Below are 20,218 nucleotides of genomic sequence, written 5' to 3' on the forward strand. Positions count from 1 at the left end.
AGATGGTGACTGCAGCCATGAAATTAAAAGACGCTTACTCCTTGGAAGGAAAGTGATGACCAACCTAGACAGCATATTGAAAAGCAGAGACATTACTTTGCCAACAAAGGTCCGTCTAGTTAAGGCTATGGTTTTTCCAGTGGTCATGTATGGATGCGAGAGTTGGACTATAAAGAAAGCTGAGTGCAGAAGAATTGATGCTTTTGAACTGTGGTGTTGGAGAAGACTCTTGAGAGTCCCTTGGACTGCAAGGAGATCCAACCAGTCCATCCTAACGGAGATCAGTCCTGGGTGTTCTTTGGAAGGATGATGCTGAAGCTGAAACTCCAGTACTTTGGCCACCTCATGCGAAGAGCTGACTCACTGGAAAAGACCCTGATGCTGGGAGGGATTGGAGGCAGGAGGAGAAGTGGACGACAGAGGATGAGATGGCTGGATGGCATCACCGACTTGATGGACATGAGTTTGAGTGAACTCTGGGAGTCGGTGATGGACAGGGAGGCCGGGCGTGCTGCAGTCCATAGGGTCGCAGAGGGTCGGACACGCCTGAGCGACTGAATAAGCAGTGTGCCACATCTCAGTGAGAATGAGCCCGCTGCTGGTGAGCAAAGGCACGCAGCCTTAAAAGACACAGACTGTATGATCCACAGGGTGAACACCCACGAAGAACAGGCAAAACTAACCTGTGGGTTTAGAAGTCACGGTAGTGGTGACTCTCCTGGGGGCCGTGGAGGGGGATGACTGGAAGGGGCATGGCGGGGGAGGTTCTGGGATGCTGGTAATACTCTGTGTCTTGACCAGGATGCTGGTTCCACGGGTCTGTTCATCTTATGAAGGTTCATTAAGCTGTACACGTAGGTGCATTTTCCTGTGTGTGTTATGCTCCAACTAAAAGTGGAACTATAAAGGCTCTACAAAAAGGAATGGGCTGCATTCTCGCCTTTTCTCAGCAAACCCAAGGATCCAGCCAGCTAGTGTGGTACTTCCGCCCAGGTCCCTTGCTCCCGGCTTTGACAAGTTCTGCCGGGCCTCCCACATGGCGCTAGTGGTAAAGAACCCGCCTGCTACTGCAGGAGACACAGGAGGCGTGGGTTCGATCCCTAGGTCAGGATTCCCTGGAGGAGAGCATGGTGACCCACTCCAGTATTCTTTCCTGGAGAATCCCATGGACAGAGGAGCCTAGAGGGCTACAGTCCATGGGGTTGCAAAGAGTCAGAAATGACTTAGCACGCATGCCAGGCCAACAGTGGCCCTCTGTTGCTGTGGGGCCAAAGTGAGCGGGGGACAAGTGGACACTGCACACCCTGGCCGCTGTTCCAGGCACTAGGTAAGTCATGTCTGATTCTTAGTAACCCCATGGACTGGAGCCTGCCAGGCTCCTCTGTCCATGACATTCTCCAGGCGAAAATACTGGAGTGGGTTGCCATGCCCTCTTCCAGGGGATCTTCCAAACCTGGGGATCAAACCCGTGTCTCTTATGTCTCCTGCATTGGCAAGTGAGTTATTTACTATTAGTGCCACCTGGGAAGCCCCTGGTATGAATATATGTGCATATATACAATGGAATATTACTCAGCATAAAAAATGAAATATTGCCATTTGCAGAAACATGGATGGAGCTAGGGAATATTATAGTGAAGTAAGTCAGACAAATGCTATGTGACATCATTTATACATGGAATCTAAAAAATAATGCAAATGAATCTACATACAAAACAGACAGACTCACAGACACAGAAAGCAAACCGTGGTCACCAAAGGGAGAGGGAAGGAGAAGCAAATTAGGAGCATGGGGTTGATTGATACAAACTGCTATACATCAAACAGATAAGCAACAGGGATTTACTGTATAACACAGGGAATTATATTCAATATCTTGTAATAACCTATAACATAATCTGAAAAATACAGATAACTGAATCGCGTTGCTGTATACCTTCAGTTCAGTTCAGTCGCTCAGTCGTGTCCGACTCTTTGTGACGCCATGAATCGCAGCACGCCAGGTCTCCCTGTCCATCACCAACTCCCAGGGTTCACTCAAACTCTCGTCCATCGAGTCAGTGATGCCATCCAACCATCTCATCCTCTGTCGTCCCTTTCTCCTCCTGCCTCCAATCCCTCCCAGCATCAGGGTCTTTTCCAATGAGTCAACTCTTCACATGACGTGGCCAAAGTACTGGAGTTTCAGCCTCAGTATCAGTCCTTTCAATGAACACCCAGGACTGATCTCCTTTAGGATGGACTGATTGGATCTCCTTGCAGTCCAAGGGACTCTCAAGACCCTTCTCCAACACCACAGTTCAAAAGCATCAATTCTTCTGCACTCAGCCTCCTTCACAGTCCAACTCTCACATCCATACATGACCACTGGAAAAACCATAGCCTTGACTAGACGGACCTTTGTTGGCAAAGTAATGTTTCTGCTTTTCAATATGCTGTCTAGGTTGGTCATCACTTTCCTTCCAAGGAGTAAGCGTCTTTTAATTTCATGGCTGCAGTCACCATCTGCAGCGATTTTGCAGCCCAGAAAAATAAAGTCAGACACTGTTTCCACTGTTTCCCCATCTATTTCCCATGGAGTGATGGGACCAGATGCCGTGATCTTAGCTTTCTGAATGCTGAGCTTTAAGCCAACTTTTTCACTCTCCACTTTCACTTTCATCAAGAGGCTTTTTAGTTCCTCTTCACTTTCTGCCATAAGGGTGGTGTTATCTGCATATCTGAGGTTATTGATATTTCTCCCAGCAATCTTGATTCCAGCTTGTGTTTCTTCCAGTCCAGTGTTTCTCATGATGTACTCTGCATAGAAGTTAAATAAGCAGGGTGACAATATACAGCCTTGACGTACTCCTTTTCCTATTTGGAGCCAGTCTGTTGTTCCATGTCCAGTTCTAACTGTTGCTTCCTGACCTGCATACAGATTTCTCAAGAGGCAGGTCAGGTGGTCTGGTATTCCCATCTCTTTCAGCTCTTTCAGAATTTTCCACAGTTTATTGTGATCTACACAGTCAAAGGCTTTGGCATAGTCAATAAAGCAGAAATAGATGTTTTTCTGGAAATGTCTTGCTTTTTTGATGATCCAGCGGATGTTGGCAATTTGATCTCTGGTTCCTCTGTCTTTTCTAAAACCAGCTTGAACATCTGGAAGTTCACAGTTTGAGCATTCTTTGGCATTGCCTTTCTTTGGGATTGGAATGAAAACTGACCTTTTCCAGGCCTGTGGCCACTGCTGAGTTTTCCAAATTTGCTGGCATATTGAGTGCAGCACTTTCACAGCATCATCTTTTAGGATTTGAAATACCTTAAACTAACGCAATGTTATGAATCAACTATACTTCAATAAAAAAATTATTTTCATTTAGATTACTCACTTCATAATAAAATTTTCAAATGAGTATTTTCTCAATCAACAATTATAGTAATAATGTAATTATGATCATATGGGTGTCTGAGAGATTTGTATTACTATTATTAATAATGGAGAAGTTTATCAATAAATGGTAATGAAAAAAGAAAGTAAGTTGGGGAAGCATTCCAGTAGGAAATAGTCAAACAAAGGGTCAGAAACATAATAGAGCCTGAAAAAAAGGACATCCTTAGAGCTAGGGCATAGGATATAGGGAAAAAATGAGGCTGGAAAGGCTGGCAGATGCTGGGTTGCAGTCTTACTAAAACCACTGCCCTTTAGGTTTAAGTTTACCAATATTTTGACTCTAAGAACATCTTTCATGATGTCAGAAACTGTGCAGACAGCTTATACTCATGTGACAGTAACTGTACATTTAGTGTTCACTGATCAAGAAAGTATGCAGTGGAAAAGGTTATAAATCACTAGTAATTTTCATAAGTTTTTAGAAAATTCTTACTGGAGGCTAATTACTCTCCAATATTGTGGTGGTTTCTGCACTCAAGTGAATCGGCCGTGGGTGCACGTGTCCCATCCTGACCCTAAGTAAGTTTCTATTTTATTCATCACCACAGCACCTCAGACTTTTTTAAAAAAGTGGTGAGATTATGCAGAAATTATTTATTCAATATATAGACAAACGTTAGTGAACAAACAGATCCATCCCTGCCCCGCCACAAACTGAAAACTACGGCTACAGCAATAGCAACAATAGCGGCAACATCGTTCTTATCAATTGTTCTTGGGTTATAATTGCTCTACAAGGCTGTTAGTTTCTACTGTACAGCAGTTAACTAGCTATACACATACATATATCCCCTTTTTTGACTTCCCTTGCTTTTAAGTCACCAGAGTATCAAGTAGAGTTCCCTGCACTCTACTGCACATTCTCATTAGCTATCTATTTCATACATACTGTGAATAATGCATGTAGGCCGATCCCGATCTCCTGATTGCTCCCACCCCTCCTTTCCCTTGTGAGATCCATACATTTGTTCTCTATGTGTGTGTCTCTACTTCTGCTTTGCAAATAAGATCATCTAGACCATTTTTCTAGATTCCTCATAGATGCATTAATGTATGGTATTTGTTTTTCTTACTTCAGTCTGTCTCTAGGTCCATCCATGTCTCTACAAAAAATGACGGAATGGTTCATGAATTTCCTTGTCATTCTTGCACAGAGGCCAGGCTAATCTCTGCATTGCTCCAGTTCTAGTCTGTGTTGCCAAAGTGAGCACAGTAGTGGCTGCATTTATTGAATACGTGCTAAGTGCCTGTTCTAAGCACGGATGCATTAACTCATTTAATTTGCACATGACCCTAGGAGAGAAACCTTATGATTACCCTGTTTATACGCTTGTTTTTGCTTCCTTATACTTTTTCTTGTTTTCTTTTCCTAAAAGACTCAGAACTACTAACCTAAACTGTCACATCAGAGGCTTCCAAGGGACTTGTGGTCTCTGCTGTTACTGTGTACTGTTACTTAGGTCCCAAACTTGGATTGGTAGTCAGGAAGTACAGAGCCTTGCTAGGAGTCGGAAGCTAGATGGAGCTCTAGCTCAAAGAGAGGCTCTCAGGTCGCCGCTTGTCGGGAAGCACAGCAGGCTTCTCCCTTTGGAACACTGGCTCTCAGTGGACCAGAGGCGGCTCTGCAGTGGCTTTTGTCCCCGCTCCTTAGGTGTTCTTTCTGCGGAATCTGTGGGAGTGAACTGCGAGGACTGGCCCTAGTAACTTCAGGGCAGAATCGCTTTCTTCCTCACTGGCCAGCCCCTCACCATCTCTTTTGCGATGGCTTATACTGGCGTGGGGACGCTCAGAAGGGACACCTTGGTTGCAGCTGACCCCTTTATGACTCACCACTGCTCCTGCAGTCAGGCCTATACTCAGGAGTGAGCACAGGCACATGTAAGATGGGCGCTTCCCCTAGAAGCCCTAGCTTGGCACAGGAAAGCTCCTCTGCTCCGCCCCGGGTGGCATCAGAGAAAAGGACAAATCGAACAAAGGTCTCTGTGCTAAGGAACTAGAAATCGACCTGGGATGCTACCAGGTCTGCCCCTGGTGCATCGCCACCCCGCCTCGGTGGTAGAACCGGGAGGGACGAGTACGGCACCTGCGCTGGTAAGGGACAGACTAAGTCCGACCAGCGAAGGAAAGCTCCGGAGGAGAGTCTGTCTGCATCCCCATCTAGATCAGGGAGGGACACTGCAGTGGACAGAAGCCATGGCTGTGGGTGCCACCTTTTTTTCTCTCACAGATGGGAGCTAACAGTTCTAGAACCACTCCTTTAAACTGTATTTTAAAAAACTGGGACAATTCTGATCCCCAGAATTTAAAAAGGCACGCCTGATCTTCTTCTGTGACACTGAATGGCCACAGTAGCCTTTGGAAGATGGGGGACACTGGCCGGTTGAAGGGCCTTAATTATGACACTGTTTTACAACTAGACCAGTTTTGTAGAAAGCGAGAGAAATGGGCAGAAGTGCCCCATGTGGTGCTCTGCAAGACGTGCCAGACTTGTGTCCGAAGGGTGCAGATTTGGGTGTGAAAACTTCAGCTGCCTCCTGTCCTCTTACTGTGCCCCTGTTTCTGGGGCTCCCAAAAGGCTGAAAACCAGGGCACCCTTCTAGGAGGGGTTGCCTCAGTCTCGGTAGAATTTCAAACAGTCCCAATTGTGGTCGAGACTACCTAGAGGATCCAAAAAGTACACAGAAGCCTTTACAGGACTAACTTCATGAGCTTATTTGGAGAAACATAATGACTGACCTGAGAGCTCTAGTTTCAGGGAAGCTCCTGCTTTTGAAGATGAATGGCTTGGCCATGAGACAAGGCAAAAGAGGGAACATGAAACAGCCTTCCTTCCTCCTGGGAGCCAAGTGATTCCCGTAGCAAGAGCCACTGCGTCAGATGTATTCGTTTGCAACCCCATGGACTGTAGCCTGCCAGGCTCCTCTGTCCATGTAATTCTCCAGGCAAGAATATCGGACTCGGTTGCCATTTTCTTCTTCAGGGCATCTGCCTGACCCAGGGATCCAACCTTGATCTCCTGCAACGTACAAGGATTTCTATCACTGAGCCACCTGGAAAGCCCTCAATACAACACTTATACACTGTCTTGATGACATCTGGTTTGGGCTCTTTAATAGGGAGAAGAGCTTGAAGAGGTAACCATCAAAGCAGATTATTAAAGAAAAGGTTTTTTTCCTGGGCGATGGGTGGAAAGAGGATTGGTTTTCCAGCTTCAGCCCTGCCTCTTACTAGATGTAAGACTCTGGGCAAGTTACGTCCACATCTGGAAAAGAGTTAAGCACCTGATGAAAAAATATACGTGAACGTGAAAGTAGAAACATACTTTTACACGCCTGAATCTCATATAAAAATGAAAACACTTTCTATAAAGAAAGAGTAACATCTTAAGCAGTTAACATCACTTTACATATTAATTTTCAATTCCTAGGCTAAGCAAAGCAAGGCCAATATGCAATTGAGGAAAGGATAGGTGAATCCATTACAATCAAGGATTTCCCATTTTTGTCTTGCTTTTTTTTTTGTCAAAGTATGGCTGTCCTTTGAGGTTATCCTTTCTTGGATCTTATGAAACCAGAGCAAAGAAAGGCCTCAAGCTTGACGTGAAGCAAATGTGAATAATTTTGGTGCTTTTAGTTTTTGTATCTCTGGGAGAGTGGCAAGAATACCCGGAAGAGCCGTGCAAAAAAGACCTTCACGACCCAGATAACCACGATGGTGTGATCCCTCATCCACAGCCAGACATCCTGGAATGTGAAGTCAAGTGGGCCTTAGAAAGCATCACTACGAACAAAGCCAGTGGAGGTGATGGAATTCCAGTGGAGCTCTTTCAAATCCTGAAAGGTGATGCTGTGAAAGTGCTGCACTCAATATGCCAGCAAATTGGGAAAACTCAGCAGTGGCCACAGGACTGGAAAAGGTCAGTTTTCATTCCAATTCCAAAGAAAGGCAATGCCGAAGAATACTCAAACTACCGCACAATTGCACTCATCTCACGTTAGTGAAGTAATGCTCAAAATTCTCCAAGCCAGGCTTCAGCAATACGTGAACCGTGAACTCCCTGATGTTCCAGCTGGTTTTAGAAAAGGCAGAGGAACCACAGATCAAATTGCCAACATCCGCTGGATCATGGAAAAAGCAAGAGAGTTCCAGAAAAACATCTATTTCTGCTTTATTGACTATGCCAAAGCCTTTGTGTGGATCACAATAAACTGTGGAAATTCAAAAAGAGATGGGAATACCAGACCACTTGACCTGCCTCTTGAGAAATCTGTATGCAGGTCAGGAAGCAGCAGTTAGAACTGGACATGGAACAACAGACTGGTTCCAAGTAGGAAAAGGAGTATGTCAAGGCTGTATATTGTCACCCTGCTTATTTAACTTCTATGCAGAGTACATCATGAGAAACACTAGACTGGAAGAAACACAAGCTGGAATCAAGATTGCTGGGAGAAATATCAATTACCTCAGATATGCAGATGACACCACCCTTATGGCAGAAAGTGAAGAGGAGCTAAAGAGCCTCTTGATGAAAGTGAAAGAGGAGAGTGAAAAAGTTGGCTTAAAGCTCAACATTCAGAAAACGAAGATCATGGCATCCGGTCCCATCGCTTCATGGGAAATAGATGGGGAAGCAGTAGAAACAGTGTCAGGCTTTATTTTCTTGGGCTCTAAAATCACTGCAGATGGTGACTGCAGCCATGAAATTAAAAGACACTTACTCCTTGGAAGAAAAGTTATGAGCAACCTAGATAGTATATTCAAAAGCAGAGACATTACTTTGCCAACAAAGGTCCATCTAGTCATGGCTATGGTTTTTCCTGTGGTCATGTATGGATGTGAGAGTTGGACTGTGAAGGAGGCTGAGCGCCGAAGAATTGATACTTTTGAACTGTGGTGTTGGAGAAGGCTCTTGAGAGTCCCTTGGACTGCAAGGAGATCCAACCAGTCCATTCTGAAGGAGATCAACCCTGGGTGTTCTTTGGAAGGAATGATGCTAAAGCTGAAGCTCCAGTACTTTGGCCACCTCATGCAAAGAGTTGACTCATTGGAAAAGACTCTGATGCTGGGAGGGGTTGGGGGCAGGAGGAGAAGGGGACGACAGAGGATGAGATGGCTGGATGGCATCACGGACTCAATGGATGTGAGTCTGAGTGAACTCCAGGAGATGGTGATGGACAGGGAGGCCTGGCGTGCTGCAATTCATGGGGTCGCAAAGAGTCGGACACGGCTGAGCGACTGAACTGAACTGGGAGAGAAATCATCACTCTTTGATGGTTCAATAGTTTTTCCAGTCTACTCTAGAACTATTAGGCAGGTATCTTTATTTTTTAAATGGACAAGAAGCACAGAATAATTCTATGATAAGTCTTCCTGCCTCAGAATCATACCACTCTGATCTCAATGAAAATACCAAAGTTTTTGCTATGGGGGGTTTAATGCTCATGTATCAGAGAAGGCAATGGCACCCCACTCCAGTACTCTTGCCTGGAAAATCCCATGGATGGAGGAGCCTGGTGTCTGCAGTCCATGGGGTTGCTAAGAGTCGGACATGACTGAGCGACTTCACTTTGACTTTTCACTTTCATGCATTGGAGAAGGAAATGGCAACCCACTCCAGTGTTCTTGCCTGGAGAATCCCAGTGACGGGGGAGCCTGGTGGCTGCCGTCTACGGGGTCGCACAGAGTCGGACACGACTGAAGCGACTTAGCAGCAGCAGCAGCAGCATGCTCATGTATGTTCTTGATCCTGAAAGTGTAAGTGAAGTCGCTCAGTCGTGTCTGACTCTTTGCGACCCCATGGACTGTAGCCCACCAGGCTTCTCTGACCATGGGATTCTCCAGGCAAGAATACTGGAGTGGGTTGCTATTTCCTTTCCCAGGGGATCTTCCCAACCCAGGAATCGAACCCAGGTCTCCCGAATTAGAGGCAAATTCTTTTACCTCTGAGTCACCAGGGAAGCATCCTGAGGTCTGAAAAAAATAAATCAGCACCACCTTCTCCTTAAACAGGACAGAGCCAATAACTTAAAACTTTCATGCATAAATATGCAGAAAAAAACAAAACGTAGGGGCTTGTTCTGCATCACTTTAATTAATGCTGAACATACAGCAACAGTTAGCCTGGAAGCCTATTATAACAGAAAGAGCATGGATGTTAGACACCAATGATCCGAATTCAAGCCTAATTCTGGCTCAAGGCACAGGACTTGGAGAAAGTTTCTGGGACATCTTTGTGGTTTCGTTTCCTCATCCCTAAAACTGCTGCTGAGAGGATAACACAGAAAAGGGCTTCCCTTGTGACTCAAATGGTAAAGCGTCTGTCTGCCAACGCAGGGGATACTGGTTCAGTCCCTGGGTCAGGAAGGTTCCCTGCAGAAAGAGATGGCAACCCACTCCCAATATTCTTGCCTGGAAAATTCCATGGACAGAGGAGCCTGGAGGGCTACAGTCCATGGGGTCTCAAAGAATGGGACATGAATTGGCGACTAAACGACAACAAAGCATGCAGAAACAATTTGTAAGAGAGCTATTATTTCTCTCCTAGAATGTGCTTGCTATCAGTAACAGCAAGAGTTATTATTCATTGCCAGCAGCTTCTGGACTTTCTACTTGGAAGCCTAGCTCGAGGCAAAAGCAGCAGCGACTTGACGAACAGTTTCTAAAAGCTCACCCTTCCTGAAGTTCTTTCCCTCAGTGTGAAAGCAGTAACCTTGGAAACCAGGCTGGCACCACCCCTTTCAGTCATGAAGCTTAGTTCTAGCTCTTCTTATCTCCGTAAGACTGGGGACACTGCTATTTCATGGTCGTTTTCTTTTGGTGGTTGTTTTCTCTTCACAACGTCGGCACGAGCGAGAAAATCTACTGAAACAAGTACAGGATCCTTCTTGTCGCCCCTTCTGCCCGCAGCTCCCCTCAGTTTTCCCTACACAGCGGTCGCAGCCTCAGCGACCTCAAAAGCAAAAACTCGGAGGGCCTTGACCGTGGGTCAAGGGGACCGACCAGGTAAAAGCCGAAGGGATTCCGGTTCAAGTCCAAAAGCTCACGCAGACAGCCCAAACGACCACGCACTTCCACAGAGATGACCCTCGCGAGACGAGACTGCGAGCAGCGAGAGACGCCCAGTTCCTCGCGAGAAGAGGAGGCGTCGACTGAAACTAGGAAATGGCTCCCTTGGAGACCCGGACCAGCCGATGGGCGGGGCCAGAATTAAGCCCACCCCTTCCGGCTTCTTTCCCCGCCTCCTAACCCTGAGGTGTCCGGCCTGCGGTGCGGGCGCCGCGTTCTCCGGGTTCCGCCCCGCCGGTGCAGGGTCGGGAGGAAAGCCGAGGGAGCGCGCCGCGGCCGGCTTTGAGGGGGGGGGCGGGGAGGGGCCTGCGGCTGGCGGCCCCGCCCCCTTCTCCGGCTCGGGGGCGGGCGCGTCGGCCGGCCCTGGGGCCGCGTCCCCCGGGCAGCTCCTCAGCCGCGGCCTGAGCTTCTGCCCGCAGGTGTCGGCGCCGAGGCTCCCGGGCGCGGCCTGCTTCGGCCCCATGGTGGGCTTCGGGGCGAACCGGCGGGCCGGCCGCCTGCCCTCCCTGGTCCTGGCGGTCCTGCTGGTGGTGATCGCGGTGCTCGCCTTCAATTACTGGAGCATCTCCTCACGCCACGTCCTGCTGCAGGAGGAGGTGGCGGAGCTGCAGGGCCAGGTCCAGCGCACCGAGGTGGCCCGCGGGCGCCTGGAGAAGCGCAATTCGGACCTCCTGCTCTTGGTGGACTCGCACAAGAAACAGATTGACCAGAAGGAGGCCGATTACGGCCGCCTTAGCAGCCGGCTGCAGGCCCGGGAGGGCCTGGGGAAGAGATGCGAGGATGACAAGGTAAGCACGAAGCCGCCTCCGCCAGCCCCCATAGTTTCCTTCAGCTCCGTGGCGGGGGTGGTAGCGCGGCCGTGGCTGCCTCTGCTTTCCAGGGTCGCGGCCTTGGAGGCTCCCCTTGCCGCTGGCAGCCCTGTTTCTGTCAGACTGTAACTGGTTCGCCACGGCCACGTTTTCCGGCCCCTGCCAGACGAAACTGTGTGTGTTTGGTTCTCAAGGGTGGCCTCTCCGTGGATGCCGCCTTTTCCCCGAGCCGGGCTGCTGAGCTGGCAGTCGCGATGATCTGGCCGGTCCATGTGGCCGGCCGCCTTACGTCTGCAGACACACAGGGCTGGAGACTGCTGGATTTGGTGTGAGTATTGTTGCCCTACCCTTTATTCCATGCTCGCTGATCATTATTGATTTCTTTATTTAAAGAAGGTGGCCTCCTCTAACCCGTCTACTTATGGCGATCACCATATATTTTTTAAGTAGTCTAACTTCTCTTAAATCTCTATAGGGCTAAGTATTAAGGAGTTAAATCATCAGAATTACTGCCTTTTTTTGTGCCAAAATCTTTTTATAGGTGGGCTGTGGAGCCATATATGAGCTGCATTTGTGACTTGGACATAGACAATCCAAAATTATGTACTCAGCTTGAATTGTTAGTGAAAGTAACCCAAAAGATAGACTCTAAAAATAACATTCTAAGCAACAGCATCTCATGTCATTGTCCTAATTGATCTTGAAAGGAAATAAAAATACAGTTTTGTATGCTTAACTTTTAGGGTTAGTGTTGGAAAGTCATACTAAGTTTAAATAGTGAAAGTTTAAAGCTAGACTGTAACTAGACGGATGCTGAGTGGTCTTTGTTCTCACCAGCATATTGGGAACTATATTATTGACTTATGACCTATGCAATTTTTGTCGATATACCAGACCTGTGGAAACTTCTGGGTGGGATGAGTGTAATAGATCCCTTTCTTTCTGGAGCCTCTTTTGGTAATCTCCACAGTGATTTCTGTGTCGGCGTGTGTTCCTGTTATAAGTTTTTATTTTGTATGTCAATTATTTATCGTTAATCGTTATAAGTTAAAATCTCCCGAGCTCCCAATTTCCTTATTGTCACCAACCAATACTTTGTTTCTTATTTCATGAGGGTTGAGGCACAAAAGCATTGAGCTAAGTGCTTTTCAGTAACCTGCCCTTCACCATAGCTTCTTCTGAGAGGAGCAAGAGATCAGGAAACTTACACTACACTGAACTCTCTAGACTGAAAAGTTCTCTGGGTTGGAATAAACAGATATCCATGAAATTTTGGAGTATTAAAAGGAGATCTTCAGACTTGAATGGTTAGGCATTACTATTCAAATTCTCTACAATCTGGAAAGAAAGATAAGTCTTTTCTAGTGATTTATACTCTGGATTCCGTTTCTTCCGTGTACTGGACTATGATTATCAGTTTCTTTCTGTAGGTTTTCACTTTCATCTTCAACCATATGTAGGTGTTAGCTGTTCTAAAATTTTTGTATTCTTCCATATACTCCATTCTCCCAATCAACCGATGTCTTTGTTTTTACTTTCGCTGCCAAACTCTAGTTACTGATGGTCTATAAATGCTTCATGCGTTTCTTTTTCATCCCTGTCCTAATATTTTTTCATTCTGTATACCGTCCTTCTTGCCTCCTCTTTTCTGAAGCTATTTTCTTGAAGGTTACAAATGGCAGTCTTCCTGGTCAAATCAAAAAGCATTTTTATTCTGTTTAATTTAATTCTGTTTAATTTCTCAATAATGACTGTCTCTAACATTTTGGGAACTATCTGCTTTCTCGCTTCTTTATCACTGAATTCTCTGAATTTGCTTCCTACCTTCTTCAGCATACTTGTTTTTTGCTGATTCCTCCCCCCACCACAATTGTCTAAGAATAATAAACTGTATTCTTGAGTCTTTGTTTTTCCCTTACAGCAGTATTTCTCAAGGTGGTTTTAAACAGAATACTGACCTAGAAATTGCTCATACATGGTCAGGACAAAAAACGAAAACCTTTTTTGGAGGAAAATGTTAAACAGTGTAAGTAGTATATCCTCCTCTTCAAATTCATAATCTTGCTAGCATATAAAGGCTCTGACTCCGGGAGATGGTGATGGACAGGGAGGCCTGGCGTGCTGCGATTCATCCGGTCGCAAAGAGTCGGACACGACTGAGCGACTGAACTGAACTGGACTGAAAGGCTCTGAGAGATGTGTTAGTAAAGAAGCCTGTTTAATTTTGTCTGCCTTAGTCTCTATCAGTTAGTTTGATCGCAGATTACTATTTTCATGGCCTACTTGTTGCCGTGGTACAGAAGAAGGCAGCAAAGCACACTAGCTTGGGAAGTGTTGCCCTAGGTATCTAGGTGAGGTGTAGATGAAATCTGTCTTTAGAGGTGTTTCCTTTATTCCTGCTGCTCCCTCAAGAGCTGAGAAGAGAGATTTATCATGTGTAAATGATCTAAACTCCTTCTCGATGGTGATACTGTTGGAGAAGCAAGTAAACTGGCAATTAAACGTGTCTTCCTTTTTAAACTAGACTTGTTTAATGTTTCTTCATGTTAGTGCAGTCTCTTTAGAGTAGAGGCTCTCTCTGCCTCTCACGTCTCACCTGTGGCGCACACTGGCGCTGGCCCCTTCAGTGGTCATTTGTGCCCCTTGGTTTGGTAAATATCCTTCCTGATGACTCAGGATTGTGTCCTGATTGGTGCGAACTGATTATGGTGATTTCGTTATTCCCAGTGCTTAGTTTAGGAAGGGGCTGGCTAGTGAATTTCGAGGGGAAGCTTCTTTGCCCCTTAAGAGTCTTGAACCTCAGTGATACTCTTCCCCCAAATCAAAAATCTCCAGTCTAATTATTAGAAAGCATCGGACGAACTCACATTCAGGGACATTCTACAAAGCACCTGAGCAGTACTCTTCAGAGAGTCACACTTGAAGCGGTCGGTCTCTTCTGCCAGATGTCATTGCTTCACTACATGATACCTGGAATCAGGGAAGCCAGAGCGCCAGAAAAGTTAGCTAAGGAATGGCTGAGGCCCTGAAGTTGGCAGAATGGAGTGTTAGAACAGTGTATTGGCAGTTGTTATGTGAAATAAAGAAACATTCCTGGGGCTTCCCTGCCTCCCTGGCGCCTCAGTGGTAGACAGTGTGCCTGCCAATGCAGGAGACAGGGGGTTCAGTCCATGACCCCGGAACACCCCACATGCTTTGGAGAAACTAAGCCGGTGCAGCCACAACCACTGAGCCTGTCTTCTGGAGCTCAGGAGGGGCAGCTCCCGAGACCACGGGCTGCGGCTGCCGAGACCTTTGGGCGCACCCAGCGCCTGCGCTCTGCAGCAGGAGAGGCCGGCACAGTGGGAAGCCCGCAGGCTGCAGCGGGAAAGTAGCCCCCGCCGGCCGCAACTAGAGAAGAGCCAGAGCAGCACTGAAGGCCCAACAAAGCCAAAAGTAGGTAAGGTTAGAATCCCTATTGTGTACGCCAGTCTCGCTGAGAGTCCCTTAGTTACGGCCTAACTAAGGCATCCTGACTGTTAAGATTCTCATCGTCACAGCCGTGTCTGAGATGTAGGTAGAATCTTCTGTATCCCCAGGGCGGTGTGGGCAGTGGCCTCAAATCTGCATGTGGTTTGAGGTTCCTCAAGGGACTTTGTCTTAAGATCAGTAGTGGTGTTTGGAGGCCTGACTCAGTCGGTACTTGCTTCACAGTCTTTTGGAGATCGGGGTCCTTGGGTGGCATCGCCTCCCTGTATACCCTTGCCCACTCCATGGATGTTCCCAGCCAAACTCCCTTTGCCCTGATAAGATAGCTGCCTTAGGTATTGATATGTGTGTAGGGAGTTTGGTAAGGCAGCCCTTTTTCAAGTTCAGTTCAGTTCAGTCGCTCAGTCGTGTTCGACTCCCTGCGACCCCATGCACTGCAGCACGCCAGGTCTCCCTGTCCATCACCAACTCCTGGAGCTTACTCAAACTTATGTCCATCCAGCTGGTGATGCCATCCAACCATCTCAGCCTCTATCATGCCCTTCCCCTCCTGCCTTCAATCTTTCCCAGCATCAAGGTCTTTTCCAAATGAGTTGGTTCTTCAAATCAGGTGGCCAAGGTATTGGAGTTTCAGCTTCAACATCAGTCCTTCCAATGAATATTCAGGATTGATCTCCTTTAGGATGGACTGGTTGGATCCCCTTGCAGTCCAAGGGACTCTCAAGAGTCTTCTCCAACACCACAGTTCAAAAGCATCAATTCTTCGGCGCTCAGCTTTCTTTATAGTCCAACTCTCACATCCATACATGACCACAGGAAAAACCATAGTTTTGACTAGATGGACCTTTGTCGGCAAAGTGATGTCTCTGCTTTTTAATATGCTGTCTAGGTTGGTCATAGCTTTTCTTCCAAGGAGCAAGCGTCTTTTAATTTCATGGCTGCAGTCTCTGTCTGCAGTGATTCTGGAGCCCCCAAATATAAAGTCTCTCACTGTTTCCATTATTTCCCCATCTATTTGCCATGAAGTGATGGGACCGGATGCCATGATCTTAGTTTGCCAACTTCTTCACTTTTCTCTTTCACTTTCATCAAGAAGCTCTTTAGTTCTTCTTTGCTTTCTGCCATAAGGGTGGTGTCATCTACATATCTGAGGTTATTGATTGTTCAAGTTACCCTTTTTTTTTAAAAAAAAAAAAGTTATTTTAGAACATTTAAGATCTATGGGATTATTGCAAAGATAGTACAGACAGTTTATTCGTGCCCCACACCTAGTTTTTCCTGTTATTAAATGGCACATTTGTCATAACTAATCAACCCCTACTGATGCATTAAAAAGTCATGGCATCAGGTCTCATCACTTCATGGCAAATAGGTGGGGAAACAATGGAAACAGTGACAGACTCTATTTTCTTGGGCTCCAGAATCACTGCAGACAGAGACTGCAGCCATGAAATTAAAAGATGCTTGCTCCTCGGAAGAAAACCTATGACCAACCTAGACAGCATATTAAAAAGCAGAGGCATCGCTTTGCTGACAAAGGTCCATCTAGTCAAAGCTGTGGTTTTTCCAGCGGTCATGTATGGGTGTGAGAGTTGGACCATAAAGAAGGCTGACCGCTGAAGAATTGATGCTTTTGAACTGTGGTGCTAGAGAAGACTCTTGAGAGTCCCTTGGACAGCAAGGAGATCCAATCAGTCAATCCTAAAGGAAATCAGTCCTGAATTGGAGGGACTGATGCTGAGGCTGAAGCTCTAATACTTTGACCACCTGATTTGAAGAGCTGACTCAATGGAAAAGACTCTGATGCTGGGAAATATTGCAAGCGGGAGGAGAAGGGGACGACAGAGGATGAGATGGTTGGATGGCATCACCTGTTCAATGGACATGAGTTTGCGTAAACCCTAGGAGATGGTGAAGGACATGGGAGCCCGGTGTGCTGCAGTCCATGGGGCGGCAAAGAGTTGGTCACAACCGAGTGAACACCCACAATTGGTGCATTAGTAATGACTGAAGTGCACAGTCTGTTTTCTCAGTTCTTCCCCAATGCCCTTCTGCTCCAGGGTCGCGTCTAAGGCTCCACGTTGCAGCTAGCTGTCACGTCTCTGTGGGCTTCTTGTAGTCGTGACCGGTTTTTCAGACTTTGCTTTTCATGACCTCGACAGTGTTGCTTTTTTCCATGACTTTCACCGATTGTTTCCGGCTGTGCTGCGTCTCCGCTGCTGCATGGCGTCTCTCCGGCTGCAGCGCGGGGGCTTCTCCTCGCAGCGGCTTCTCTTACTGTGGAGCCTGGGCGCAGCGGGTGTGGCTCCCAGGCTCCAGAGCTCAGGCTTAGCGCGTGGGATCTTCCCGGGTCAGGGAGCAGACTCCTGCGTTGGCAGGCGGCGGCTTTCCCACTGAGCTCCCAGGGAAGCCCTGATCTTGGCGGCTTTGAGGATTACTGGTCAGGTGTTTTGTAGAATGAGACTCTGTTGGCATTTGTTTGATGCTTTTCTCAGGATTAGCCTCAGGTCATGGTTTGGCGGAGGAAGACTGCCGGGGAAAGCGCCTTTGTCATCATATCAGAGCGTCTCTCAAAGTGGCTTCCCACTCAGTGCTGACCTGGATGTGATTTCCCACTCAATGCTGACCTGGATGTGATTTCCCACTCAGTGCTGACCTGGATGTGATTTCCCACTCAGTGCTGACCTGGATCGCCTGGCTTGAGGTAGTGCTTGTCAGGTCTCTTCACTGCAAAGTTACCGTAAAGGGGAAGAATGCGGTTTTTCCTTCCTCTTCCGTGCTGCACCCTTTTGAAAGGAGGTTGCTATGTACAGCCAGTGCTTCATGACTTGGGAGCTGTTCTGTCTCCTTAAGGGCAGAGAGTCTATGTAAATTACTTGCAGTTTTTCTGCATGGACCGTAGTCTTTTCTCCCTTATTTATTGCTCAGTTATTTATATCAGTATGAGCTCAGGGACATCCATTTTATGCTTTATAATCCCTGCTACTCTGTTTATGCAGTTGCTCACATTGTTTCGGCTTTGGCCATCGGGAGCTCTTTCCTTTACCTCGGGACGTAATACCCCATCATTGTCACAAACCCCTTCCTTAGTTTCCGTCACTACAAGATGCTCTGACTTTCTTGTATACTTCCTGCCCCAGTCCTAGAATCCTCCACAGAGCCCTAGCTCCTTTGATTGGAAAATGGTGTTAGAGACCAAAGTCTAGGTGTGAGGTATACTCATTGCTGCTGTCAGACTACCTTTGGAAATCCTGAAATCCCTGCTCCACAGATATCAGGACGGTGACATTGGGTGTCTTCCAATTTATTATTCTGTCCTCCCAGTTTCAGTCTGTTACCTGGGCTGTTAGAGCAGAGAAATCCTCTTTTTTTCCTACACTCTGAACTTCTGATTTTGTCCTGGGGTGTAGCCGATGAACAGTGTTGTAATGTTTCGGGTGAGCGGTACAGGGACTCAGCCGTGCGTGCGCGTGTGTCTCTTCCTCCTCCAGCCTCCCTCCCGTCCAGGCCGTCACAGAGCGCTGAGCAGAGTCCCCTGCGCTCTGCAGCGGGTCCTTGCTGGTTCTCCGCTTCAGATATAGCAGTGTGTGCATGTCCTTCCCAAACTCCCTCACTGCCCCTTCCCTCCAACAAGCGTAAGAACACAGAAATTCTTTAAGGGAGCCTGAAATTGTCCTTGGAAGTGAGAAACAAGCTCCACTTCTCTGGGATTCCCCCCATATTCACCTTGTTTTTTTGTTTTTGTTTTTTTTTCTAGACCTTCCTCCCTAATGGGTTTCAGTCTAGAGGGGGGTGTTAGCTGTCTACAGCTGCCATACAAACCTCACAGACTGGCTGGCTAAACGCAGCTGAAGTCTGTGTCCCGCCGGCCCTGGAGTCCGGAGTCCGAGGCTGGCGTGCCGGCAGGCTGGTCTCTCCTTGCTGGCGGCGGGCCTCCCCCCTGCTGCCCTCTCGTCGTGTGCTCCCCTTCTGTGCTCCTGCATCTCTGGGCTCTTCCTCTTCTTATAAGGGCGCCAGTCGTGTTGGACTAGGGTGCCACCCCAGTGCCCTCATTTTAACCTGCTGCTGCTGCTGAGTCGCTTCAGTCGTGTCCGACTCTGTGCGACCCCATAGACAGCAGCCCACCAGGCTCCCCTGTCCCTGGGATTCTCCAGGCAAGAACACTGGAGTGGGTGGCCATTTCCTTCTCCAATGCATGAAAGTGAAAAGTCAAAGTGAGGTCGCTCAGTTGTGTCCTACTCTCGGCGACCCCATGGACTGCAGCCCACCAGGCTCCTCTGTCCGTGGGATTTTCCAGGCAAGAGTACTGGAGTGGGGTGCCATTGCCTTCTCCACATTTTAACTTACTTACCTCTTTAAAGACCTTGTTTCCAAATAGGTCACATTCTGAGGTACTGGGTGTTGAGACGTCAGTGTGTGGGTTTGCAGGAACACAGTTCAGCCCATGCCAAGAGGGAATCTGACACACTCGCTGCCTTTTCTTTCCTCCTTCTGCGGGGAAGACCCTCTCTCCCGTTTCCTGGGTGGGGTTGTTTCTCCTGTCCTAGCTTGCACTCTTCCTGCCTGTATCTTGTACCAGTTATGGTGGGCCCAGGCAAGTGCTTGATAAATTAGAACTGTTTGAATAAAGTCTTTCCCAAAACTGTTGTTTTGTTACAAATGGATTAAAAAAAAGAATCAGTTTTGAGGTTTGAAGCCAAAAATGACTACCCTCTTTTCCCTTTACCAACTGTAATCCTCCTTGGGGCGGTGCGTGTGTTTGCTTGAACAGAGAACAGGTCGTGTGCCAGAAAGAGGGGTGGGAAACATACTGCTTTTTTTCCCCCCCAAACAGCCTCATTGCGTGTGTATGTACACAGTGCTCATATACATACCAGATGCATATATGTGAAACCACGGCACGGAGTAAGCGCTCACCACCATGATCTCAGAGCTTCCCTGACGGCTCAGCTGGGAAAGAATCCGCCTGCAGTGCCCAGAGACCCCGGTTTGATTCCTGGGTCGGGGAGATCCCCTGGAGAAGGGAAAGGCTGCCCACTCCAGTGTTCTGGCCTGGAGAATTCCACGGACTGTCTAGTCCCTGGGGTCGCAAAGAGTCGGACACGGCTGAGCGACCTGCACTCACCATGATCTCAAGTCCTGGCTCTGCCATTTAATGCGAGTGGAGCCTTGGGCAAGCCGCTTAACTTCTCCGTGCCTCCGCTCCGCATCTGTAAGCTGAGGACAGTAATAGTCATCTCTCTCATTCTCGCGAAGTTTCAATGGATAAATTCATTTATATGCTTTGAACATACCATAGTGTTAAAAAAAAAAAAGAAATGTTTAGTAAATGTTATGTTAGCTATTAAGCTATTATTCCACAACTACTTCCTTATTTCTGACCGGCCTTCTTTCCAGGATGGGATTCCGTCTGTGTTGTTTAAGATCCGGTCCCAGCTTAGCT

General features: G+C 47.4%; 1 protein-coding gene and 1 long non-coding RNA gene across 8 annotated transcripts in view; one reads left to right on the plus strand and one right to left on the minus strand.

Moving 5' to 3' along the window:
• Positions 1 to 1,656: 1,656 nt before the first annotated feature.
• On the minus strand, positions 1,657 to 10,582 carry LOC138443973 (uncharacterized). Of its 2 annotated transcripts, XR_011258392.1 has the most exons (3): positions 10,104 to 10,527; positions 6,170 to 6,449; positions 1,657 to 3,307 (listed from the first exon to the last, which is right to left on the minus strand). It is a non-coding gene; the product is annotated as an uncharacterized lncRNA (long non-coding RNA). The 2 variants fall into 2 exon arrangements; XR_011258391.1 differs by lacking the exon at positions 1,657 to 3,307 and having other exon boundaries at positions 4,213 to 6,449; positions 10,104 to 10,582.
• Positions 9,512 to 20,218, plus strand: part of GOLM2 (golgi membrane protein 2) — an 84,182-nt gene continuing 73,475 nt past the window's right edge. For all 6 annotated transcript variants that reach the window (XM_069597321.1, XM_069597324.1, XM_069597323.1 and 3 more), the window contains exon 1: positions 9,512 to 11,286. In XM_069597321.1, coding sequence (XP_069453422.1) covers positions 10,624 to 11,286 — 663 coding nt within the window. In that variant the 5' untranslated portion in view covers positions 9,512 to 10,623. The remainder of the gene's footprint in view (positions 11,287 to 20,218) is intronic.

This window comes from Ovis canadensis, chromosome 7 (assembly GCF_042477335.2).
Source record: "Ovis canadensis isolate MfBH-ARS-UI-01 breed Bighorn chromosome 7, ARS-UI_OviCan_v2, whole genome shotgun sequence".
Lineage (NCBI taxonomy): Eukaryota > Metazoa > Chordata > Mammalia > Artiodactyla > Bovidae > Ovis > Ovis canadensis.